This window comes from Brachyhypopomus gauderio, chromosome 6 (assembly GCF_052324685.1).
Source record: "Brachyhypopomus gauderio isolate BG-103 chromosome 6, BGAUD_0.2, whole genome shotgun sequence".
Taxonomy (NCBI): domain Eukaryota; kingdom Metazoa; phylum Chordata; class Actinopteri; order Gymnotiformes; family Hypopomidae; genus Brachyhypopomus; species Brachyhypopomus gauderio.
In genome coordinates this window covers 15,563,190-15,590,073 of record NC_135216.1, presented here as the reverse complement: position 1 = coordinate 15,590,073, position 26,884 = coordinate 15,563,190, and the positions used below count along the sequence as shown (strand labels likewise).

The 26,884-nt window shown below is 43.5% G+C and overlaps 1 protein-coding gene across 1 annotated transcript in view; it reads left to right on the top strand.

The window, feature by feature from the left end:
- The window catches only part of angpt1 (angiopoietin 1), a 49,998-nt gene extending 27,752 nt beyond the window's left edge, over positions 1–22,246 (top strand). Inside the window, exons 5-9 of the mRNA XM_077009079.1 lie at positions 5,097–5,224; positions 6,471–6,572; positions 8,802–8,968; positions 18,366–18,496; positions 20,034–22,246. Of these exons, the coding sequence (XP_076865194.1) occupies positions 5,097–5,224; positions 6,471–6,572; positions 8,802–8,968; positions 18,366–18,496; positions 20,034–20,197 (692 nt within the window). The 3' untranslated portion in view covers positions 20,198–22,246. The remainder of the gene's footprint in view (positions 1–5,096; positions 5,225–6,470; positions 6,573–8,801; positions 8,969–18,365; positions 18,497–20,033) is intronic.
- The last annotated feature ends 4,638 nt before the right edge of the window (positions 22,247–26,884 follow it).

Here is a 26,884-nt window from a genome sequence, read left to right as displayed (position 1 = left end):
TTATAATCACATTATAACTCAGTAAGTCAAATCATGTTTTTAATGGTAACTGAACTCAGTTATGGGAAGCTGTTACAAATCCCTAGTTGTTAACTGTGATTTTCTTCCTCTGTATTGTATTATTCCACATAATGAATAGCATTAATCATCTTCACAACCACGATCGCATGGCCTCAGTGATGCAAAAGATTGTATTTAGTCACTTGATTTAGCCTGCTAGGAATACATTGTGTCTTAGTATGACACATTAATGTGTCTCCAAACAAATATGCCTGAAACGGACCCATTCGTCTGCAGCACAATTCATTATAATGGTGATATGTTTGGGCCTTATGGAATGTTTGCCTTTCACAATCCAGTTGGCTCAATTGCCTCTAATTACTTCTGGCCTCTCTGTCAGTCTTTGTCATTGCAGTCACTGGTATGTTGTTCTCTTGTCTAATGCCAAGTGAATATCTGGCCCTGTTAGTTAATATTGATCTTTGTTCATGGATGTCCTACCATAGTTTACTTTGAACGCTTTAATTCTTATTTACGCTTATTTTCATTGAATCAGGGTTTGTAGGTAGGTTTTGGAGAATGTAGGTTTTGGAGAGTTCGTTTGTCTGGCTATTATCGAAATAGCTTTGTATGTTTGGACTTTTCACAGTAACTCCCCACCAAACAGAAGTCCCAACTGAAACAGGAGGAATTTATAACTAAAAAGATAACAGCATATGAATTTGGTTTTTGTGCCAGGACTCAAGCTTTTCAGTAGTTCTGGGTACCAGGAAAGAAGCTGTTCAGTAGTTTTGGATAACAAGACAAGCTGTTCGATAGTTACTGGTACTGGGACACAAGCTGTTCAGTAGTTTTTAGTACTGGAACTCAAACTTTTCAGTAGTTCTGGGTACCAGGAAAGAAGCTGTTTAGTAGTTTTGGTACTGGAATACAAGATGTTCAATAATTCCTTTTCTGAGCCTAAAGTGCAGTTCTAGGAGAGCCCTCAGCCAATCCATTCCATATATGAGTTTACGTTCATAGCGAACTATGTGGTATAATAGACTGGTTATAATTTCAGGCAATTTAATGTAATAGTAATAGATAGTTAAATCTTCATTTAACAGGATTCATTGCTTGGTGTTGTTTATGGTACATCCACACTGATAAAATTACTGTGTTAGCTCTTCTGATACAAGCAGCCTCACCTCCTGCCTGGTGGTAAATTGGTGTCAGACAGGTCTGACTTCTTGTTGTGTTAGACTCTGTAGTGTGGGTTTCCTCTCTGTGGACTTGTCACTGCAGGAGATCCCTGTCACTGACACTCAGTTAGACAGAGGCCAGAATAATAGCCCCTAATGCAGGGCTCCCTCTCACCCCGTCTCCCCCAGCTCCTGCCTCGCGCCAGGGATCAAAGCCAGGCCTAAACGCCCCTGACACGGCCCGCGCGGAGGTGTCATCTCTTCTCCCTAAACTGCCCCAACAGTGAAAAACAATGGTTCCAAAGCCAAGCCGCACGCTTTAGGAATGTGAGAATGGAGAATCGGAAGAAAATTTCAGCGACATAATCTGGAACTCTGCGTGTAAATATAAACCACTTGTTATAACAGGAACTTGAAATTTATAGCTTGTAGTATTTTGTCCGTGTACCCTTGCTTAGTTTCAAAATATTGCCGGCGGTAATTATGTGCAGATGGAGGGAGGGCCAGCTGCCGGTGGCGAGAAGCCTGCCGGAGCACGATGTCTCCACGCAGGGATCCAGCGTTTGGTGTTTTGACGAAAAGCCTTTCACACTGGAAACATGTCACTCACTGCCGGAAGATCTTAATGATAAAACACAGACGAGCTGCCCTGGCCGTCTGCTTCCACCTTCTCCTTCTAACTTCTCCTTCCACCTTCTCCTTCCACCTTCTCCCTCCACCTTCTCCTTCCACCTTCTCCTTCTAACTTCTCCCTCCACCTTCTCCTTCCACCTTCTCCCTCCACCTTCTCCTTCCACCTTCTCCTTCCATCTTCTCCCTCCACCTTCTCCTTCCACCTTCTCCCTCCACCTTCTCCTTCCACCTTCTCCCTCCACCTTCTCCTTCCACCTTCTCCTTCCACCTTCTCCCTCCACCTTCTCCTTCCACCTTCTCCTTCCATCTTCTCCCTCCACCTTCTCCTTCCACCTTCTCCCTCCAACTTCTCCCGCCACCTTCTCCTTCCATCTTCTCCCTCCACCTTCTCCCTCCACCTTCTCCTTCCACCTTCTCCCTCCAACTTCTCCCTCCACCTTCTCCTTCCACCTTCTCCTTCCACCTTCTCCTTCCACCTTCTCCCTCCACCTTCTCCTTCCACCTTCTCCCTCCACCTTCTCCTTCCACCTTCTCCTTCCACCTTCTCCTTCCACCTTCTCCTTCCATCTTCTCCCTCCACCTTCTCCTTCCACCTTCTCCCTCCACCTTCTCCTTCCACCTTCTCCCTCCACCTTCTCCTTCCACCTTCTCCCTCCAACTTCTCCCTCCACCTTCTCCTTCCACCTTCTCCCTCCACCTTCTCCTTCCACCTTCTCCCTCCACCTTCTCCTTCCACCTTCTCCTTCCATCTTCTCCCTCCACCTTCTCCCTCCACCTTCTCCTTCCACCTTCTCCCTCCACCTTCTCCTTCCAACTTCTCCTTCCATCTTCTCCCTCCACCTTCTCCTTCCACCTTCTCCTTCCACCTTCTCCTTCCACCTTCTCCCTCCAACTTCTCCTTCCAACTTCTCCTTCCATCTTCTCCCTCCACCTTCTCCTTCCACCTTCTCCTTCCACCTTCTCCTTCCACCTTCTCCCTCCAACTTCTCCTTCCACCTTCTCCTTCCATCTTCTCCTTCCACCTTCTCCTTCCGCCTTCTCCCTCCAACTTCTCCTTCCACCTTCTCCTTCCATCTTCTCCCTCCACCTTCTCCTTCCACCTTCTCCCTCCACCTTCTCCTTCCACCTTCTCCCTCCACCTTCTCCTTCCACCTTCTCCCTCCAACTTCTCCCTCCACCTTCTCCTTCCACCTTCTCCCTCCACCTTCTCCTTCCACCTTCTCCCTCCACCTTCTCCTTCCACCTTCTCCTTCCATCTTCTCCCTCCACCTTCTCCCTCCACCTTCTCCTTCCACCTTCTCCCTCCACCTTCTCCTTCCAACTTCTCCTTCCATCTTCTCCCTCCACCTTCTCCTTCCACCTTCTCCTTCCACCTTCTCCTTCCACCTTCTCCCTCCAACTTCTCCTTCCAACTTCTCCTTCCATCTTCTCCCTCCACCTTCTCCTTCCACCTTCTCCTTCCACCTTCTCCTTCCACCTTCTCCCTCCAACTTCTCCTTCCACCTTCTCCTTCCATCTTCTCCTTCCACCTTCTCCTTCCGCCTTCTCCCTCCAACTTCTCCTTCCACCTTCTCCTTCCATCTTCTCCCTCCACCTTCTCCTTCCGCCTTCTCCCTCCACCTTCTCCTTCCACCTTCTCCTTCCACCTTCTCCCTCCAACTTCTCCCTCCACCTTCTCCTTCCACCTTCTCCTTCCACTTTCTCCTTCTAACTTCTCCCTCCACCTTCTCCTTCCACCTTCTCCCTCCAACTTCTCCCTCCACCTTCTCCTTCCACCTTCTCCTTCCACTTTCTCCTTCTAACTTCTCCCTCCACCTTCTCCTTCCACCTTCTCCTTCCATCTTCTCCCTCCACCTTCTTCTTCCACCTTCTCCCTTCACCTTCTCCTTCCACCTTCTCCTTCCATCTTCTCCCTCCACCTTCTCCTTCCACCTTCTCCTTCCACCTTCTCCCTCCAACTTCTCCCTCCACCTTCTCCTTCCACCTTCTCCTTCCACCTTCTCCCTCCACCTTCTCCCTCCACCTTCTCCTTCCACCTTCTCCTTCCACCTTCTCCCTCCACCTTCTCCCTCAACCTTATCCTTCCACCTTCTCCCTCCACCTTCTTCCTCAACCTTATCCTACCACCTTCTCCCTCCAACTTCTCCTTCCACCTTCTCCCTCCAACTTCTCCCTCCACCTTCTCCTTCCATCTTCTACCTCCACTTTCTCCTTCCACCTTCTCCCTCCACTTTCTCTTTCCATCTTCTCTCTCCACCTTCTCCTTCCTCCTTCTCCGTCCATCTTCTCCTTCCACCTTCTCCTTCCACCTTCTTCTTCCACTTGCTCCTTCTACCTTCTCCATCCATCTTCTCCTTCCAACTTCTTTCACCTTCTCTTTCCACCTTCTCCCTCTATCTTCTCCTTTTAACTTCTCCTTCCAACTTCTCCTTCTATCTTCTCCTTCCACCTTCTCCCTCCACGATCACTATACACAGCTGTTCTTGACCACGGCCATTTCATCACTCCATTTTAAATTTCCCACGTCTGCGATTATTATTGCCTCTGTTGTCGCCCCGTGTTTGAGGATAAGTCTTTAATGCAAAATGTCTCAAAGAGAAACCATTTCAAATCACCACATTAGTCCGATTAGTCCGTGTTTTCTCAGTGTCGTAAGTGTGATTGATATGTGTGTATCTAACTTGCGATAGAAACAGTGTAAGATTTTATACACATTATACACATTTCCATTCTCTAGAGCAATAAATCCAGCACACGCCCAGCCAATCACAACCCTACATAGTTAACCTGCCCTGGACATAATATCAGAAACATTCTATACTCCAGCCAATCACAACCCTACATAGTTAACCCACCCTGGACATGATATCAGAAACATTCTATACTCCAAAGGCATCAATAACCCGGCCTTAATCCTAACATTAGATTTCACAGGGATATTGTAATCCATTCACACCACAACAGAGAACAACATAATTGAAGTCATGACGACTCTGGTCATCCAGCCTGTAGACACATGTCAGTCAGGTTGTCATATGGGACAATGCAGCCCTCTGAAATAGCAGCACTAGTGCCGACAGACTGGGTAACGCGTGTGAGCTGCAGCTCTACAGGCTGTATTGTTGTTTACTTTAAATAAATTACTTATCTGGTTTCTTTTCATTATTGTCAGTCTCCCTCAACTGCAGCATGTTCTCCATATTCCACGATGTTTCATATTATTCCATGTTATTCCATGTTACTCCCATTCCCGTCAACATCTCGCGTCTCTTTTGTCTAAAGTGGTGCCCAACAATACCAAACAAGCAGATGAAGAGAAGAAATTCCGTGACTGTGCTGATCTGTATGAGTCAGGCTTCCGTAAGAATGGAGTATACACCATCAACACCAGCCCTCAAGAGACCAAAAAGGTGTGTGTTTGTGTGCATGTGTGTGTGCATGTGTGTGTGTGTGTGTGTGTGTGTGTGTGTGTGTGTGTGTGTGTGTGTGTGCATGTGTATGTTCGGCTGACCTGCTAAAATCATGCCGTTTCATTTGAGATATTTCAGGCCTAACCATGGCCTACCTCACACTATACATCTTCCTCCCTCCTCCCCAGCACCACCTTACACCATCATTCATGACCTCACCAGCTAATTAAACCTTAAATCCTAAACGGGAGCGAAAAACCAGATGTGTTTTGTGACTGGGAAGCACCGTATTATTGATTAGGCTAATATAATAGAGCAAGACAACGCTTTGCTAGGTTCATTGAAGGTGACTGTGGGCTGGATTGGCCCACTGAGGTCCCTTTGGCTGGGATTACAGGGTGGGTGTGAAGGGTCGATGTCAGTTCAGTACAGCATAGTGTCAAATATACATGGATACTTAGTGCTTATTTATATCATAGGTTTACAATCCAGACCTCACAGACCTACAAGCAGTCCAAGTGTTTTTGTTCTATTCCAGCACGTAGCACTGCTGACCCTGGAGATATATGCCATTTAAGGCCCAGGTGTGCAGACAGCTGGTCTAGAGCAGAAAAGTGACCTGGCGGCTAGTTCAGAAAACAGTGCCTGGGTTCCTGGAGGTCTAAAGATATTAGGGTGTAGATTGGGACATTGGCTTAAGATTGATGGGGATATTCTGATAAGGCACCCAGGGTTACAGGGTTAGGCTTACAGTAGCTCATCATGGAAAACTGAGTAGTGTAGGAGTTGTTAGTATTGCAAGTATGTGTGTGTGCACAGACGTGATGTATGTATGTATGTGTGTGTGTGTGTGTGTGTGTGTGTGTGTATGCACAGACGTGATGTTTGCATGTATGTGTGTGTGTGTGTGTGTGTGTGTGTGTGTGTGTATGCACAGACGTGATGTTTGCATGTATGCACGTGAGAGACATTGAGAGACGTTTCCTTTACCAGCAAAGATCAGAACTCACAAATTAATCACTTAATTGTTCACACAATTGAGTCACGCGCTGCTAGATTACAGTCAAGTGTGTCTTTCTGTCTCTACTGCTAATTGAGGCTTGGTCATCTACCCTGCTCCACCCGCTAACCCTGGGAATTTGATATGTGCTGTTTCTTCTAATATAAACCGCAATACTGTGTGTGTGTGTGTGTGTGTGTGTGTGTGTGTGTGTGTGTGTGTGTGTGTGTGTGTATCTTGAAACAGGTATATTGCAACATGGAGTCTGCTGGCGGAGGCTGGACGGTAATCCAGCATCGAGAAGATGGTAGCGTCGACTTCCAGAGGACGTGGAAGGAATACAAATTGGTATGTAGCCAATATCTTTATCAGCTTCATCACTACAACCAGCATGCTCATCTCGCCCCTTCCACCCACTGCTGAGTGGTCATGTATCTCCCACATAAGCAGTCCAAGATTTAGCACGTGAAGGGCTGAAGAATTACTGGGCTGTAGGACATTAAGTAGACGTATGTCAATACATTGCAGCTGGGAAGGCAAAAGAAAGATTCATGACTGAATTTGCAATATTGGATTAGTAGTCTGAATTGGTCCACGTGCACCAGACAGGGTGGATGAATGTTCGTTTCTAATAAGATACTAAAATGTTAAAACGAAAACAGTATATTCTGCACATCAGACCCTTAGTCACATGTGCAATTTTGACACTACAGACATGACACTGACTCTGAGAAATGTAGAGGGTTTTTCATCAGCAGAGCTTGAAGTTTGCAAATGTCATGGGATGTAAGATGTCAAGATGTTGCTCAGATGGTCTTCTTGCTAGTTTAATGAGCTATGAAGTATTGTTAAATCTGTGTTAGACTACATGAAAAACACCTAATGTGAGCGGCTGGTAAGCTTCACAAATATACACAGAATACACACAAGTTTCCATAAAGGACATTTTTTCTAGACTCTACAAATCAAAAGTAAATGCCCAGGGAGTAAAGTTCATGAGTTGGAGAACTCTTCCAAGGTCAGATGAAACAGCATGGCCTTCCTCCAGAACACGACGAGATGCAGCTGCTATTACAGGCTGACCAGGGAATGGCATTCATAGATCCTGGAATACTTGTACACATGATCCATTTATATCAGCTGCAGAAAAGGCGTTCGATGATTGACACCATATTAGTGTGTTAAGTGCTTCTTTAAATATTCTGCGTGACAATCTGGATTGACAGTTCTTTATAAAGAGATGTGTATTTAACCTACATCTGCATAATACCGTGACTGAAGTCATCACTATTACGAAACCTGTTAATTTGCTAATGTTTTTTTAAGTGCGCCCAAGGGTAAATAAACACATTTCTAGCGGTTGACACGTTTGACTTGTCTGTGGTTATGATAGAGAGCAGCTTTGGAAAAGCTCGTTATTTATGCTTATTGGTGAAGTGATGCATAGCATGAAATGTTGCAACATAGCACGCTAACATCAAGCTTTATCCACACCCACACACCCTGGAGAATGGCACGTTCCCAATATCAGAGATCAATCACACGCGTCTCGTGCTTGTGCTTACTCGCGGTTCACGTGAGAAATGATGTGGAGTTTCGTGTGAAGGTGAAGAAAGGTCAACTCTACACACATATGCGCATACATAAAGCCTGGCTCTTAAAACCCAATCACAGTGCCTACATCATCAACCGCTTGCTCTGTCAGCCCCATTACTACATGGTATAAACACAAGGGCCTGTCCTCAAAAATCAAGAGTCAATGCTTAACAGACTGAGCCAGCTTTTGACATGGCTAAACCCTCATCGTGCCTGATACCAGGATCACAAGGCATCATTGGCAAACATATTTGCTTGTGCCTAGCATTGTTTCAAACTCTTATAAACTCTCTTATTGTGTGAATGATATGAAAAACCCAGTCTTTGATGAGAGAGCCCTAATTTAGAGACAGAGGCAATCTAGGACCACCGCTGTGAGTCTCAGTGCCATATGGAGCTAATTTGGGGTTGCCATAAACAGGTCAAGTTTGGTCAGGCATGGTTGAGGTTCTGCTGAGTTGCAAGCACATGTACTGTATTAAAGCATGGCTCAGATGCCCTTCCAGCTATCTTAACGAGCAGAACCAGTGTGCAACCCATGAGTGAAGTCCTATTGGGAGGGGAGGCCCTACTGTTGCATTAAGAGATAAGGAGTAATTACAAACCTGTGACAAGTGAAATGAAGGCCAGCTTGAAGAACAGTCTAAAATGTTGCATGTTTATAGGCCAATGCATCAGTAATGCATATAATTACTCAACGTGTCATTAAATAGTTCCCTTCAGTTCCCACAGAGCTTGGAATGTTCAGCAATATATATATTAAGATCTAAAGTGAGTGAGCGGGCACTGATGATATCCTGTGACAGCTTATCCCGAAACCATGCAATAATGAACATGAGTTATAATGAAAACGGTGGGGGGGGGGTTGCCCATTACTAAGCTTTCATGGACAGCCATGTTTCCCATGGCCTGCTCCAGGGCCTGCCCATCCGTGGCCCTGCAGAATTCTTGCTGTGACCCCAGATGGATTCTCTCTTCCAGGGCTTTGGGAGCGTGACGGGCGAACACTGGCTGGGGAACGAGTTTGTGTACTTGCTGACCAGTCAGAGGCAGTACGCCCTGCGTGTAGAGCTTACGGACTGGGACGGACACCAGGCCTTCTCCCAGTATGACCGCTTTCACATCAACAGCGAAAAAAACAACTACAGGTACTGAAAAATCAGTATTGTCCTGCCCTTATATTGTTTCAATTCTAGCCAGGATCAAGACTAACCATAATAAAACGGGCCCTTCTAAGTTCATGGAACATGTGCTTAATTTCACAGACATATTTCAGGGATTTTACAACTCAAGTGTTACATTTTGTTGCCATTGATGATCAACACATCTTGTAAACTGGGAACATTAGTAGTCAAGCACACTGCACTGGACACAAATTTGGATTTTCAAACTTTTCCAGTGGTGTGTGTGCACTAGCGACATCCTGACCAGTTCCACAGGTGTTTTGCCTCAGTGCTCTCAGTAGTGTATAATAATGTAGTTTATAGTTCATTAATAGTCCTTTGACCCTTGGTGCCTTCTTGTGGTTATTTTTCAACAGCTCAACTTTTTGCTAAGGTGAGTTTCACTTTCCAAATGGCGCTGAATCATAGTTCAACTAGTTTTGCCTAACAAAACATTGTACAAAATGATTTTCCATCATCAGCGTATACAATACTTTGTCCAGATTCAAGCACTCTGTCCGCTGGAGTGCTGTTTATAGCTTCTTTCCAATTCAACATTTTGCTGTAAGCTGAGCATTTTTCATGCTAACTCATTTGCTAAATTGCTATGGAAACAATTACTAAGACCACCTCGTGGTACAAATGATCCAATGAACTTGGACACTTGGATGCTACATGAATGAAAATGTCAAATCAAGTTTGCACAAAGCACTAATTAATTGTTCCCTATAAAAGTAATTATCGTTCTCCCATTAATCAAATAATAGGGTAAGTTCTTATACAAGTACATTACATTCAAGCAGTAATGTGGAATCTTTGTGATAGCATTGATAAGGATCGCTTTTATTATTAGTCTAGTTAACAGTGTGTTCTTTGTCGTGATATATAACATGAAATAATAATTGCATTTTCACATCATGTGAAAGATTTTCCAGATATTGTACCTAAGAATTGGGGTGGGAAGGGTGTAATAATTATTGTATGTTCTCTAGGGCAACATAGGGGCATTTTATGAGTCACTACCTTCCCATTGAAATGGAATAGATGAGGCTTTAACTTTTGTAAGTCTGGATAACAGCATCTGCTAAATACCATGAATGTAAATTGAAATAAATGTATAGTATGCAAAGCTTAACATGGCCTAATATTTTGCCACTCTTTGTAGCAGATTAGCTTGCAAGTTAGCAGGCGGCTAGAATCCTAGGCATTTTTCTTAGTTGTAAGCCACAGAAGACCACTAGTCAGGCACACATGTCTCCAATAATGACAGGGAGGCCGCTAATTCCTGGAGGCGTGTCAGCAGGTCTGCCCTTGGGTCAAAACACTCCCTCAACCCACACTTTGTGCTCAGCCATCTGGGTCAAGCTACAGGCGGGGGCAGAGAGGCTAAGCCAAGAGCACAGAGGCCCTGCCAGGGAGCCAGTGCTGCTATAAACCCTCCCTCCCAAACTGCTCCTGTCCGCCTGCCCTTGAAGCCACCTTGGGCCTCCTCGGGCACTTCCTGGGGTATCTGTAGCACCAGGCCTCTGTGTATCACACTCACACTCTCCTATACACCAGGTCACACTGTGTCCAAAGGTGGTGTGTTGGGGTCCTCCAGGGCACCAGGTGGCACTGCAGTGGGGAATTAGTTGTTGGCATCCTCCAAAGCGTCAGGTGATGCCGCAGCCATGAATGTGTGTATGTGGGTGTATTCCAGGACACCCAGTAGTGCTGCAGGCCCAGGTGAGGTGTGTCGGTCGTGGGATCCCCACATGCAGCCCACCAGTTTCACCTGGAGGCTGAGTGGATCACAACTCTGTCATGGCTCCCATACACCTTAGGGGATGTAGTCCTGGCATGAGGGTACGTACAGGGGCAAAGACGGGGCCGACTTTGGCTGGGGGTCTTTTAAACCTCGACAGTGTCACGATGGGCTACATCATCAAATGGCAGGTCCATGTTCTAGCACTCATCCATCCACTGTTCTACTCTCCTCCATTGGTGAAGTTAAGTAGTTTCACTTTCCAGCTCACTGAGATGTGTTCTAATACTACATACTTGATACAACAGAATACTAATAATGTCCACGAACGCATCTCCGCCCATGCTAGCTAGGTCCTGCTTCGTGGGATTTGCTACGACTGCAGTCTGTGCTGCCCTCAGGAATCGTTGAAAGAGGAGCTAATATTAAATGCATTAGTGTTTCACTGTAAGCTCTTATAGACGTTCTCTGGCCCATTCCAGGAAAGCAGGTTTAAACAGCTTGCACATTTCTTTGGCTGATGTTTGATCTCAACCAAATTTTGTGACATATGATCATTTTCATAAATGGAGATATTCTAAAAAGTTTAACAAAATAAGCACTGACCGATACAAATTCACAAACTCCATGCTCTGCGGTGCGGCGTGCAGTAATGGTGTCGGTTCTAACCCAGAGCTCATATCTAGTTTGTGGACGTTTCACTGTTTAAACGATGACAGCGTTCCATTAGCTGTTGAGCTTCACAGCAGTGGCTTCCTCTGTGGGATCTAAATGGTTTTAATGGGTAAAGCTCAGGAGGGAAAATAAGCTTTTTCTTTTGTTTGATTGGAGTCTGAACTGGGGATTATGTACACCCCATGTGGCACATGAAACCTGACCCAATCTACTGAAAGAGTTTTCCTCTTTAAGACGAAAGCACCACAAAGCTTTATTTTAATGTATAAAAAGTTTATATAATGGGTTAGAAGGCCATTTAGGCATGCGCACACACACACGCACACACACACACACAAACTGGCCTGCATACCCTGACACTTGCTTCTTCAGACTCTATCCTTTTTGCTAGAGCAGGACGATTGGGAATGTTCAACACTTTGTTGAAAGTTCAGTGGGCTTTGAGCTCTGACTGTGAAGGGTTTCAAGAATCAAATCAACCTTCTCATCTCTATAAATAGATCTGTTCTTTCAAAGTGTTTCAGTGTGGCATGATAATCACGCATTGCTCTGTAGACCAGAAGCCAAAGCAAACCCTTTCCCTGGCTGTAAACAAAGTGTGTGAGAGGTTGCCACTTCTGATAATTGTGTTCTGGCAACTTCAGCTGTCAATACGAAACCTAAAGTTTCGAGCTTTCATTTTGTGCTCAACTTCATTTTGTGGAAACATCATTTTTTTCAGAGGTAGGGATTGCTGCATATCAATATCTAGGCAAGGTCCCTAGGCAACAGAAAGACTATGGTTATACTGAATGTGTTGTGCTTACATATAGTGCATACACACACACACACACACACACACACACACACACACACACACACACACACACACACACACACACACATGATCTACAGACGATCATTTAAACCATAATGCATTAGGAAGCACATTTCTCATTCATTATAAGCAGTAGTGTAGGATTAGCAGACAGGATGGAGTTGCTTAACTGCTTCATGCAGCTCTTGCCTATTTAAAGCCAGACGGGAAATGACACAGTAACTTGCACTGCGGTACCTTCACGGAGAAGCAGAACAACCAAATGCATAACTGAAATTTCAGACCAGGACCAGCCGTCATATGTATTACAGCTCCTCCAGTTAATCTGCTCCAAATTACGTAGGTTAAGATTTAAATGAAACAGAGCCCTTGGCTACATTTATATACAGTATAACAGATTACTGCTAATGACCATATGTATCGAATGTTTTCCCTCTCGTGAAGTTTTCATTGCTGGATTAAGACATATCTGTGACTTTACAGTTAATAACGTTTTTTCTTATTTCCTTAAATGCATTTCAAAAAAAGTACCTCTGCTCAAAATCATGTCTCAAAACTATACATACAAGAAAATCCGTAACTACTGTGAGCAGAAGGAAAAACAGGCTTCAAAAACTTTTACTAGTGACAATGAATGGTTAGAAATAAAAATTGATTAATAGACCACATTGGAAATGATTTAAGAAGTACTTTTTTGTTTGCTTTAATTTCTTTGTGTATACTAGGTGTTTACTGTACTCCACACATCTTTTCCCCAGGCCAGTTACTGTATACAGTGATCTACAGTGCATACTCTTAAGTACAGGATCCACAATCACACTTTATATATATAAATATGCATTTACCTAAACATAGTAAGGTTTCAACTCCATAGAAAAAAGAAATTCAACTTTCCTTTTTTACCATATGTGTTTCCTTACACATATGGTAATAAAGTCAAAGTAAACTTGCATGTAACTCAATATAAAACAGAACAATATAAAAATGCAGCAGTTCTCATTTTATTGAAATGAGAACTCATACAAATGATGGTTCATCAGTCAGAGCTCTGACCCTCAGATTAAATACAGTTTATTGTGCTAGTTTATTAGTCTTTCCTACTGTGCATTTACGAGCATGGGCAACACTCGCAGACACGCTGGTGAACACAGGCACTCCCCGTACACGTGCTTAGGTGAAGCTGGTTTGTATGACTACAGAGCAGACTGGGGATCGCTGAAAACAACTGAACCAGAGCAGGAATATTGCCCCTGCATGGAGAAGCCAGCAAGGCTGGCAAGACCATCTCCAACCATCTCCAACCTTCTCCACAGCAGCTCTATTAACCTTTTGAAGGTTGAAGTACAGTGATGCCTTAATCATTTTAAACTTGTCTACCCGTTTTGTACTCTGTGTTTGTCTTGCATACGTGCTGCTGGAAGCCTCTCGTTTCCATTCAGGGATTAATAAAGTGTTATCGTAGATGAAACAGAACATCTGCTCATGTGCGCAGTGACTCAGGCATTGTACACACAGTGAAGGGGAGGCACACAGTCTAATGCAGTAGGAACACCGCCCATTACATCAGCCACAGTATGGGCAGTCCACAAACTAGGTACAAGTGAGATCGGTGTTATTTCAGTTACTGAGACATTACCATATTCTTATCCTGAGATCCTTATGGACTGTCCTTATACTGTATATTATAAAGCTTTTATTTTTTATCTAAGTGGAACAATCAACTTTATAAACTAGTCAAAATTGTTAAATCATCTATTTTTTATATTTTTTCCACACTGGTCATTTGCCTGTCCCAGGGTCACACCGGTCATTTGCCTGTCCAGGAGCTTGGGGAGAGACCAAATTCCCCTGTGCTTGCACACCAGTCTGAGATATGTGTGCAAGAGGAGCTTTCGTGAGGTGTCTTGCTCCACATTTTCAAAATTCCAGAACAGGAGTCAGGATTCATGTGTGTGTGTGTGTGTGTGTGTGTGTGTGTGCACGCACGTGCTTGCGTGCATTTCTCTGTATGCATTTGTGTGTGAGCGTGTGTGTGTGTGTGTGTGTGTGTGTGTGTGTGTGTGTGTGTGTGTGTGTGTGTGTGTGTGTGTGTGTGTTTGTACATTACTCCACTAAAACCAGGGCACGAACAGAGGTTGTTGCAAATGACATGTCTTTGAATAACATGCACCTTTAAAAAAAATAAAAAACTTTTATCAAACATGTTTGGCATGTATGCATGAACAAATGTGAGGTTAGTCTGTGACATTGCCCAGGGCTCACGTGCTGATCAACCCCCTCCCCTGCTGAATGGGTACTCATATAGCTACATGTTTATTTAATAACTCTCCCCTTTAACCAGCCAAGTTTTTAAATCCTTGGATTTTGCCCTATAGTAAGAAAAAGGTTCCTCTGTGGAATCAGACTTCCCGGCTCTATTTGATATGGCTTTGTGAGACAGACTTTGCAGACGACGGTCTAAGAGAGCTGTATTCTCTCTGTTCACAAATGTTTTAACTCTACCAAGGCAGGATTTAGGCTCATTTAGTAATCTTTAATATGTCACTGTCAGGATGATTTGATTGGTCAATGCAGTGGTTGTGTGGATCAGTGATCATGTTTTGACATGTAGGCTTAAGCCTAATAAAAATGTTGACCTCACTTCCTGTCTTAAATGTTGGGAGCCAGAATGGTGAAACAGTAATTAGACGCTCTAGGGTTGCTATTGCTTTGTTTTAGTTGTAACAAAATATGAGCTTCAGTGCAAGGATTATTGTTGGATTTTAAATTGCAAGAGACTCAGTACTTCTTGATCATTCCAGCCACAGAAATTGTCACAAAACAATGAACTTAAAAAATGTAGCTTGTCTATTCATAGCTTATAGAGCCTGCATGATTTATTGAAAGAATTTTCAGTGAACCCCAGAACTGTGATAGATTGCTTCTCAATTACCCTGTCTGCAATCAACCATTGTATCATTTTTGCACAATACTTTCCAGTGTCCCCACCAATGCACCATCATGAAGACTGGATTCCAAGAAGCACAGCTGTAATGGTATTCTTGTGACAGGAAGTGGATGCAGTTGCTGTCACCAGAGAGAACCCTGCATGATATTTTACCTGCTCCCCTAAGATTTAGCAAAAATCCTGCAGTTATGTTGGACCATTAAAGAGACTTATGTAATGCAGTAGAGTTTTAGAAGGGTGTGACAGAGAAACACACTGAGGGGCAGACTGCAGTTTCTCTGTGGTAGTCAGCCATTGCTAGGTAGGGTTCTGGTGGGCCCTGACACAACCTGGAGTTACAGAGACCGAGAGAGATTGTGTATTTATTTGCCATGAACGCTGATTTAACGGTGCGCGAGTGCAGCACGAGGGGGCAACAGCTTCATGGCCACTCCTCCACCGTTCCTCCCCCACTCCTCCCCCACTCCTCCACCGTTCCTGCACCGTTCCTCCCCCACTCCTCCACCGTTCCTCCCCCACTCCTCCCCCACTCCTCCTCCACTCCTCCACTGCTCCTCCATCGTCCCTCCACCACTCCTCCACTGTTCCTTCACCATTCCTCCCCCACTCCTTCACCATTCCTCCCCCACTCCTCCACCGCTCCTCCCCCACTCCTCCACCGCTCTTCCACCGCTGCTCCACCGTTCCTCTCCTTTTCTGTGGAAGCAGTCTGCAGAAGGGTCTGCTGGATGTATCTCCTGTTAGCCTGAGCGAGTGGGGGTGTTGCGGTCGTGTTAGTTTCATAATATGATACTTTTGTGTATTCGCCTGCTTTTGTGTCTGTGGAAAACTGCAGACACAGTTTACTCTACATTCAGCCTAGGACAACACACCCAGATTGTAAACAAACAAGAAGGCAATCCGTGCATGCTTAATTGTGCTTTATATATGAATGTTAGCATACAATTTAGTTTTATTGTTGCATGTTGTAGAGTGTTTTTTCAAAAGAACATTCCAAGCATCTGGCTTCATACAGAATCTTTATCAGAATTTTTATCGAAACAAGACTTTAGACCATCAGCAATGAGGATCAAGTGAAACATTTCATGTTGTTCTTGCTATTACTCCGCACAAATGCCACATTTCTGATTATTATGGAATTCTAGCTAACCACAATTTCTTCAGATTATTATGACAATCAGATGGCCAAACAGCAGGACACTTCCCCCGAGCTTCTATTGTGAAAAGCCCCGAACATCTGGATTGGTCCTGAGTTTTCACCAGGGCGTCTCTGAACGGGCCTCGTAGCCTGGGGTCCCTGATGTGTGAGCAATCTGGAGCCGAAAGCCCTGTGAAGCTTGGACAGGAGCTATCAGCTGCACACATGTTGTCTACCAGGGTGAATGCTGCCACCGCCTGCACGCGCAACCGGAGGTCTTCCTCCTCTCCGACGCCACAGGGCTCTGGATGGGGCTACTTATCACTCTAGAACAGTAGCCCCGGCACCTCATATTTCAGGAGCGGAGATGACCTGGTGTGTGTTTATCTGTCTGGCCATGTGTGTGAGCAGGCGTCTGAGCGGGAACTGGCCTAGCTACATGCCTTTCAGAGGCCACTGAGGAAATCTTGGTCAACTACAAGGAAGTGAGATGCTATTTTAGAATATTAGTCTTGAGGAACTTTGTGTTTTCGACTGTGGTGCTGTCTGCTGGGTTTCCTTTCTTCTCAAGGAATCTGAAGTTCTCTTATGTCGTGATGCATTAGTTTGTTGATCGCATGATGGAATATGACGTATTCAGATTTCATATCTCTCATTAAAAGGATCTTGGTGATCTTGGAGAAGTAGTTATGCAAATTTCCCATTTATTTAAGTTGCCCATTTATCTCCTGTTCATTTTAAAGTAGAGTTACAGCATCATTTATGATTGAGTTTTATATAATCTGGTAACCTGTGACGAAGAAGAAGACTGCTGGATTGATTGTGCGTTAGCAACAGAACAACAGAACTCCCACTTAGCCATCACAAAACCACACGTTTGACTCCTCGACCCCTCACCCTGTACCGCCGCCCTCTTACTGTAATCACACAATGCTTTCAACACCCACTAAAGCTCCATTTCTTTTCCCATTGTTGGTTCAAAGCCTGGTGTGCCATGAGATTTATATAACTGCGTCTCTCTTGTCCGTTCCTGTGATGAGGCGTGGGTTTCAGGAAATGATTTTGTGAGCGTGAGCATGTTCCAGTCGGGGTTCTTCTTTCTCGCTGGCATGGCACTGCGCTGTTGCACCGTGGCAGATAGCATGTTCTTGTTTGGAGAGGCAGCCCTGCTGAACGGAGAGTAAGAGTAAAAAAAGGGGAAACGCTGAGAGAACTTGAGGCGTGTTAGCAGACCAAAGGCTGACCATCAACCTGTGGGAACCAAAGACAGCACAGAAGATCCATCCAGTATGGTTGGACATTATACCTGTGTGCTGTTCAGATGAATCATTTACTATTACCACTGTCCCTACGCTACCTTTTAGTTTGTGTCAAGTTTTGAGTGTTTCCTTTTTTCTTTTTAAAAGGAGATACATATAGCGCACATATATGGAAGTTCATAGTTCACATGTGTTTAAGTTCAGCACGTCTTGCGTACACTCCCCTGTCTTTCTCCTGCACACTCCCCTGCTCTGTCTCCACATCTCTGTGCACCTCTGCTCCTCACCCCTGATTTACACGTTCCACATGTACTCCTCCTCTGCACCACCTCTGTACACACTGGCCCTACATTGTATATGTGTGTTCGCCTCTCACACGGGCAGACGTGGCCCGGCGTGCGCCGCACGTCTCCAGAGCGCAGCGTGAGAACAGAGGAGGGCTGCTACGTGGTGCGGAGACAGACGCGTCAGGTACCAGGCAGACAAGCCAGGGTCGGCCTCGCTAAAGGCATGCGGTCCGGAGAGCTCTCGTTCCTGATAATGCTGCTAATCTCCTGCTATATGGTACTGCTGTACCTGAGCCAAAAGGGCTTAACATTCTCTGGTTTACTGAGACCACTCCGACTGTCTCCCACTCACACACACGCACACACACACACGCACACACACACACATTCGTTTCCATTAAACAGCCTGGAGATCGAGGCTTGGAGGCTGTAGAGTGCCAGTGTTGGGGTGGTGTCTGCGAAATTTCCAACCCATACTTGTTGTTGATGTTTGTCTTCTTGTGTCCCTGTCTCAGGTTGTCCCTGAAGAGCCACAGTGGGACGGCAGGCAGGCAGAGCAGTCTGGTGATTCATGGAGCAGACTTCAGCACCAAAGACGTGGACAATGACAACTGCATGTGCAAGTGTGCACTGATGCTGACGGGAGGTAAGACACAGGGATCGGGGCTTTTGATCCCAAAGACTGCGTGGCTTAAAGCTGTGATACTGACTCATAGAGTCTTTTCCCCTCAAATCCACGTAAAAGTGGAGTGTTTTGCTAGCAGCACCAGGAAAAGTATGAATATGGAGTAAGAGGCCGCTGAGAGGGAACAAACTGAGAAGAGAATCGTAAAATTGGACGTTTACATATACAAAAACTCCACTTCTACGCATTTTTTATTTTCATGTCTATATCAGTGAAACCAAACTACTTGGCTTGTATGGTTTGAGCTTGGTTTACACTCACTTTACACGCTTTGTCTTGTTGCCTCATTTCTGTTGCATAACAAGTTTTAATTGGGCTATAAAGCTGTAGTTGCAGTCATGACCAGAAACATAAAACAATTAGAAATCAAAAACACATGACCATGGTAACAAAGAATATCAGTATCCAATCAGAGACCTTTGTGGGATTGGGCTAGGCCAATAAAAGGGCAGGAAACTTGGCTCTTGGAGCTCTGTTGAAATGTCACTGATGATAGTGACATTTAGATGTGTGAAGAGGGTCTAGGGGCCACTGAAGTGAGACGGGAACCCTAGGGGACATTCTTCAAGTGTGCCTGTGTGACTGCCTGTGCACTCGCATGGACTCACGTTTACGTGGCTATGCACACCAGTGTGACCGCTGCCACGTGGACTCTGACGTGACATATGACAAGCTTCTAATGTCTATGTGATGAAGTTAATTAAAAACAAGCAGTGAGAAGGCAAAAAAGTTAATATGCTTTACTTTTATACTGCAGCACAACCCACTTATCCCAGAAACATCTTTATAAAGGCTGTTGTATGTTTCCTTCAGTAATATCTCATAAGTCGATGTGCTTTATTTCTTATTATAAGGATTTGTGATGTGTCACATTTTTACTAGAATTGTCATAAATTTAAGCTTTCAACCTTACGAAAGTGTTTCTGGGGGAAGAGAGACTTTCATTGTATAAGAGAAAAGCATTAAAAAATATTCACATTCATAGCAAATGCATGCTCTGACCTCAGCAGCAAGGAAAGTGGAGTTTATGATCACAGGAAGCATTGTAATATTTTGGGCTTTATTTATACTAAGTGTTATGCCCAGGTGCGTCTGTGCCTAAATGTTTGGATGGCTATCAGCTTCTGAAGTTGTTGCACACCAGGAGCTGTCACTCACTACTGTCCTACACCAAAATGGCCACTGGCAGAGACTCTGTTTCAACAGAGCGGATTCCCACACGGCACGATGTGCCCAGACCAAAAGCTTTAGTGAAACATGACCACATGTATCCTTCCTGGCAATAACCTTGAAACTTTGACTCTTGAGTTCCACTATAGTTTCAAATTTAGAAGCATATATTCCCTCTCATGATTAATTAGATTTTATTTATTTATTAATATAAAGTGTTTACAGTAGAGTGTTTATTTCTACAGTACATTACAATGGTATTTGGGGGGAGGGGGGCTTTCTTATGGTAATTTGACTTATTTAATCTTTTCTGTCTTTCATTCTCAAGGCTGGTGGTTTGATGCCTGTGGACCATCAAACCTTAATGGGATGTACTACACTCAAGGTCAGCACGTTGGCAAGTTCAACGGTATCAAGTGGCACTATTTCAAAGGCCCAAGTTATTCTCTTCGAGCGACTTCCATGATGATCCGACCTTTGGACTTCTCATAGGAGTCCTGGCTTACCCAAAATGCAGATGGGAACTTTCCTGAAAAGGACTACATTTGGGTCTGAGGCATTATTGAAGGACACCTTTTAAGTGGCCTGGTTAGTTCCGTATATGATACCTGGTTTGTGCGACGCTTGTTTGTGATAACCCGTCTCTCATAGAAATGGGGATGCTGCGATGAGACGGGCCGTCTGTTCCTATCTTGTGGCCCACAGCTACAGTGTTGCACTCTGGGAATTTAGGGGCGTGTTCTTGGCTGGTGTTTGCATTTCTATATCAGAGGTTTGAACTGGAGTGGCACTGGCTGGTCGCGTATGCCCCGTGAACTGAGGCAGGCGTGTCACGGTCGATGGGAGAAGACCGGATGGCACTGCTGGCCCTTACGCCCCTGACCTCTTTGACTCTGTTGTCTCCCCGTGAATGTACAGCAGCTGGAAGGCTTTCAGAAATCCTGAAGAGAGACATTCATTTTACTTTTTTTCTTGTAAGAACTGTATTGCACAGATACTCCTGGGACATGAAACATTATTTTATATTATTACACTTTTTATACCTACAGAGATGTTTTTTTGTGTGTACATAATTCTTGCCAAAAGAAGGGAAAAGCACAGGACGCAGATTAGAAAGATCAACTGGTGTATAATGTGAAAAAAAATAACTTCACTTAAATGGAATTTAGAGAATAAAGTTCAAATGATGGTACTTTTGACAGATGGTGTGCAGAGTTCAAATAGTTGCCTTATTATTCCTGGCTTTGAGCATCAGTGTTCTTCAGCTACGTTATTGCTAGCTGTCACAATGTGAATACAGGCTAGGCATCGGGTGGACGTTGTGTGCTTATTCCAGTAATAAGTTATCTAGACTTGAAAAGAATTTGGGGAAAATTTTGAATTTGGGATAAAACAAAAACAAAAAAAAACTTTGCCAGCAGTGATACAACTGCTTTCATTTCCAGTGCTGTGTTGCCATCTCAGCTGAGGTTCAGCCAAACTGAAGATTATTATCAATATAATAGAAAATCGTGCCTAATTAACCATTCTTTAAAGTATAAACATATTTGCCAGCCATTGCAGCACTTTTCTTCAGACTTCAGACCTGAGACCTTCAGCTCTGTACAGTACAGTGAGAGATGATTGAATGTACAGTGTGTTAACAGCAGGGAAAACAAACATTGGCAAGTGTAGGCAGTGTCTGAACTTCTGGAATTGGGGAAGGTACTCCAAAGTTGAGGAGCATTGCATATGAAATTATCTTATTTTCATAAGAATCACAAAGACTGTTGGTACTATATAGGACTTTTATATGGTCTAAAGGAAAGATTTGATTGTTTGCATTGAGTCATATTTTTTACTTTTACAAATGTATATAATTGCTCTTTAAATATCCAAGAAAGATTACTTTATCTCCTTCATGTCTTCATGTCTTTATAGTTTATTTGGGTAATGTTGCAGGATTGTGTTTTATGTTTGCCAACTTAGACACACAGACACACAACACACACACACACACACACACACACACACACACACAGTATCTTAAACCCTACCCACAATTTCATTTCACTAGCAGTGTGAAGTCCAATCTATTTCTCTTTATTCAGTGGAGTTTGAAAAAAAATAAACTATTTTAATAGGCCCCAGCTGAAGGACAGTAAACTTAATGACCCATTCTCATGCACTGTACTTTTATTGCATAACTACCAGCATGGATCAAGGACACACAGTTATCTGTTTTGTGTTAAAACAGGTGATTTTAGAGTAAAGCAATACAGCATCTGGAGCATATCAAACATTAGCATGACATTTATTAACATATCTAAAAAATTGTAATTTGATGTGTGTTCAAGTATAATTGCTTTCCTGAGGAAAGACATTTTTGATTGTCTCAGAGCCACAGGATCTGCTCTGAACAAAAGGGATAGTACAGACTGTCCTTAAACCTTTTACCTTTACCTCATAAAACTGTACATTTGACATTTTATTTAAACACTTTATCCCCTTAAAAAATTCAACGTTTTGTGATGTCTAAATAAAAGAACGCATGTGATGCACTGACGTCTCACATTCTGACAGTCTGAGGGACCCAGAATCATGCTAGCTCACTAGTGCTGCTACACCGTTGGCATATCAATATTTCCTCTTCCATTAAGACCAGCCTTTCAGCCCGCCTCACTCTCGTTATGTCTCTTAGAAACCATATTTACACCCAGACAAAGAGCAGGAAGTGTGAAAACCTCAGTTCTTCAAGTAGCCAGCGTCAGGAATAGGCCACCATTGTCTGTTCACGCACCACCACTGCCGTGACAGATTGCCGAGGTGTCAAACGATGTTGTCAGGATGGCCGAGCTGCTTCATAGCCGACATTCTTCCACCCTAATAGCAGGGTTAAGCAAACGCCTTCTGCTCACAATCCGCTACATGTCCTTCAACACCTGAACTGACCCACAAGCCCCTGGAACGCACCCACCATCAGATGGGCCCAGTCACACAATCAAGGAGCAGTAGCCTACATGTGCTGAAACCAACACAAAAGTGAATCACCCAAGACGGTTCAAATCCAGGAACAGGTACAGGAACATGACCTCTGACCCTGGTGCTTTGTGAATTCGGAGTACAACAACGCATACTGATTCCGCTCAGATGCAATCCACCCAAGTGAAGCATAGCTACAGCCCTAGAGGCTAGTTGAAAACTGACTGAAATGCATCTATGGTCCACTGACTATTCTGTAGAGATCATTTCCTGTTTTCAGAAGGTAGACAGGGGACAGGACGTTCCTGGGAGCCCCAGAGAATGAGCAGGGCTGGCATATGGACAAGTGATGGGCCAGGGGCCAGATCAGATAAGGACCATACCTCCAGTGTTAACAGGGAGAAACATCTCAGCTTCCTGAAGATCAATATTCCAAAATCGCATTTCTAAAACAGAAACACCTGGGTAAAATAATACTATTATATGTCATTCATTTCCATTGGTTTTGACCCAATTAATACAATAATGTAAAACAAAAATTATATAATGTTATAGGGAATTACATCTAGAGTTAAGTGATCAGTGTCTATTGCAGTAAAATAAATATTCAGTCTTATTCATATTCAAATTTATATGAGGTTATAGATTAACATTATATATTTTTGTGTACCAGGTGTACAATATACTGTACAAGAGATAAAGTGTTTAAATGTAAAACACTGGTAAGTTTTATTTGTAAAGGCTTCTAAATTACTGTAAAATGCATTATATATATATATATATATATATATATATATATATATATATATATATATATATATATATATATATATATATATATATGCACTGGTAACTTGCCAAGAACTTGAATTTAAGAACAAGGTTCTGTTCTTAAATGTAAATCTGTCGGGGCTGCAGGGGCTGTCATAGTGCCATTTGAGAAATGTCTGATCAGGTCAGCGTCCCTCTTCATAAGGATATAAGGACATGTGTCCCCAGGGGACTGAACCCTTGACTTAGCTGCTGCCATAGCCCTGCTGTCTAGGTTACCTAGAGTAGTGTCTGAATCTTTGTGAATGCTGTAAATTAATATAGTGCCCAAGACTACTAGGAAACATAGCAGAACCAGACAGAATTGGATCTGGCATGAAAACTGGGCCGAAAAGTGTGTGGGTGGGGGGGAAATGGTATAAAGTAACTATCAACACTAATGCAAGAGTCAATTTTATTACAGAAGACAAGGTTTATTAAAATTAAAGTGATTTTAAAGCCTCTGTTGGTAATAATACCACATACTGTACAACTGTTTTTGCTTTGATAACCTAGTGCCAAATTGCAACTTATTACAGCAAATCAAATTTCTGTAAAGTTGTTCTATACTGCTTTTAAGTATTATTTTGTGAAAAGTACAAACAATGTTTTTTAATGTAAAAACTAAGATTAATAGGTACACCAACTGCATTCACTTCAATTGTATATTCCAGCAATTCACCTTTCATCAGACCATGGTGTGTGGTATAAATCAAACAGGGGTCAAAGGTGAATGGAGAGATTTGTGCAAGCAAATAGATTAACCAAATCTAAGTTCCTTTTCCATCACACTGATAGATAGATGAGAATTTGGACCAAGCAACACAAGTTCCTTTGGGTCTGGTTGGTATCAACAGGACATGCCAGTGGTGGCCGAGTGACGAGGGGGCTTTGCCTTCCGAGCACACATCAGAGCCCTGCGGCCCAGTGAAGAATGTCCTGAACAACACAAACCAACTATCACCACTAGTGGTTGCAGTGGATGGCGGCAGGTTTATGTTATTTCACTGGCCTGCACATCGCGGATGAGATATGGGGATGAGAAAAGACTGTGCAGCCATCCATTGTGTTATCGGACTATAAAGCCGCAATGGCTTGTAGCACATTGTAGCTATAGCTTCTTAGACCCTACAGTTCCCCCTGCTCGGTCTGGACGGACAGCTGAGCTCTTTCCACGGTGTAGGCATGTTACAGTGTTTCATGGTGCTCTGTGCAACACTTCATTAGAGACGTTGTTCCTGAATGCTGACCTCATGACAGCAACCTGTCTTTCAAATGGTTTGGATTCCTGCCATACTTTAAGGGAGCATAGTAAACTCCATCCTGATGGCAGGCCAGCTTAGACAGATGATCAAGGCCTGGTTTTTTCTGGTAAAGGGGAACGATGCAAAGGTGGTTGTAAAGGGTACCATAACATTTACATTGTCTATTCTAGGACTAATGTTGTTGTTGCTTCTTGAAGCTCCTTAGACCTGGTACGGGATCTGGTGCACCTCTCTATATAACCATCATAAACATGGACCTACTACACGTGATCACTGTACGTTTGGAGAACACATTAGTTATCACCAGCTTGTTCTCTACTCCAGTGTATGTGGGCCCATAGCACTGAAAGGTTCATTGATAAGATCTTGTAGGACTCTGGGAGTGTTGGGGAGGAGGTCTCAGGAGACAGTAGCAGGGAGTGCTGAAATTCCCTGTAATAAACTTTATACTGAACAGCCTCAGCTTTTCAACCTTGTAATTTTATTCAAAAGGAAAACCTTCTATGAGGCTGGGTGACTTCTGGCCTTTGGTTTTACTTGTTGCTTTAAGGAGGGAGAAAATACTCTTTCATTCCTCCCTTTGCTGACTGACAAACACACACATATGTAGGAATTAGACACACAGAGATGAAACCCTTCTGGTGACAACTCTCCCTATCATGTGTGATGTTTAATTGTTCCTCTATACAGGATGTCTTCTTGTTTGACTATATGGTCACACTATTTCACTTCACTCTTATACAGAATGACCCTTTTAACCTTAAAAGTGCAATGTTTCTTTACAAGGTATCAGCCATTTTATTTCATTCTCCAGGCTGATAGTTGACGCTAAAATCATAAATTGTTGGGAGACTCACCTTGGCTTCCCAGCGCAACACAGAACTATTACGCCCAAGAAAAGACCAAGTTAGCCAAACGACACACACACTTGCTCTCATAGTTATTTTTTTGGCCTGATTGAAATTTGATGTTTTCAATGATGTTCATTCCCAGTAGTGCATATTTCCTGTTATTAAAAACTCAAATGTCTCAATCCTTGAAGTTTTTATTACAAGGACACATTGCTCATGACATCTACCTCCAACATTCGCAAAGTTTTATCCATTCACTGATTTTACGCCAGGCACCTGCCAGTTTACCTAGAGTAATCCCCACAGTTCTGCACAGGTCCTGTTCACACCTGCATTATCATGCATCTAATGTGACTGCTTGAATCATAAGGTACTGCCCAAACACACATATACACCTGACTTATTGGGTGTGTTGTGGGTGACCACTGTGCTTGCATTAAAAAAAATTCCACTGAAAGAAATGACATGCACAATTTTTACATCACTCTTCCACTGCCTTTGTTTTCAGAGAGAAATGTCCCATGAATCCTTAATCACATTCCAGTATGGGCTGTTACCAACGTTTCAGTTGTGTGGTCATCTGGGCCAACTTATGAATGAATGGAAGAGGAGACATGGAAGGGAACTATGAAAACCAGCTGCATTAAGCCCTACGTTTGCCTCGCTTGCTTAATTCATCCAGAGTGATTTCCAAACAGTGTTGCAATTATTATGCATATCATACGTCCACCTCTCATTTGTTAGTGAAACCACTGGGCTGTGGTCCACTTGTTGTTCATTAAGAAGATTCTTGTTTCTACTAATTGAATCTAGTTGCTCTTGTCCACAGCAGCGTGAAGAAGTTTCCTTCTTGCTGTGCAACAAGAGTGTATACTGCATTTTGGCCGTCTGCATTACAAGCTTGAAATTGCTGGCAGGTCAGTTGATAGACTCAATTTCATGCAAACATGAAAACATGTGGGCCTACCTTGGGGATTGAGTTCAAGACGGCTTCTGCTGCGTGTAAATGTCAAGTTTCCAGACATATAAGATAGATGCACCTAATAAAGGTGATCGAGAATGTGGATAATAATGAAGAAAATATCTCACATCTTCACAATGTGAGTATTGAGTCGAACGTGAGCAGCTGATATTCTGCATGAAGGACTTTTGACCGTTTGTTGTTTTAAGGATGTGGAAATAATCAGAGTTATCAGGGTTGTGAGATGAAGAGAGCAGAAGCAGCACGGGGCTGATTTAAAGGTTACAAGCTCTGATGTAAATGCTGCTTATGAGCCAACTTCACTGAACTT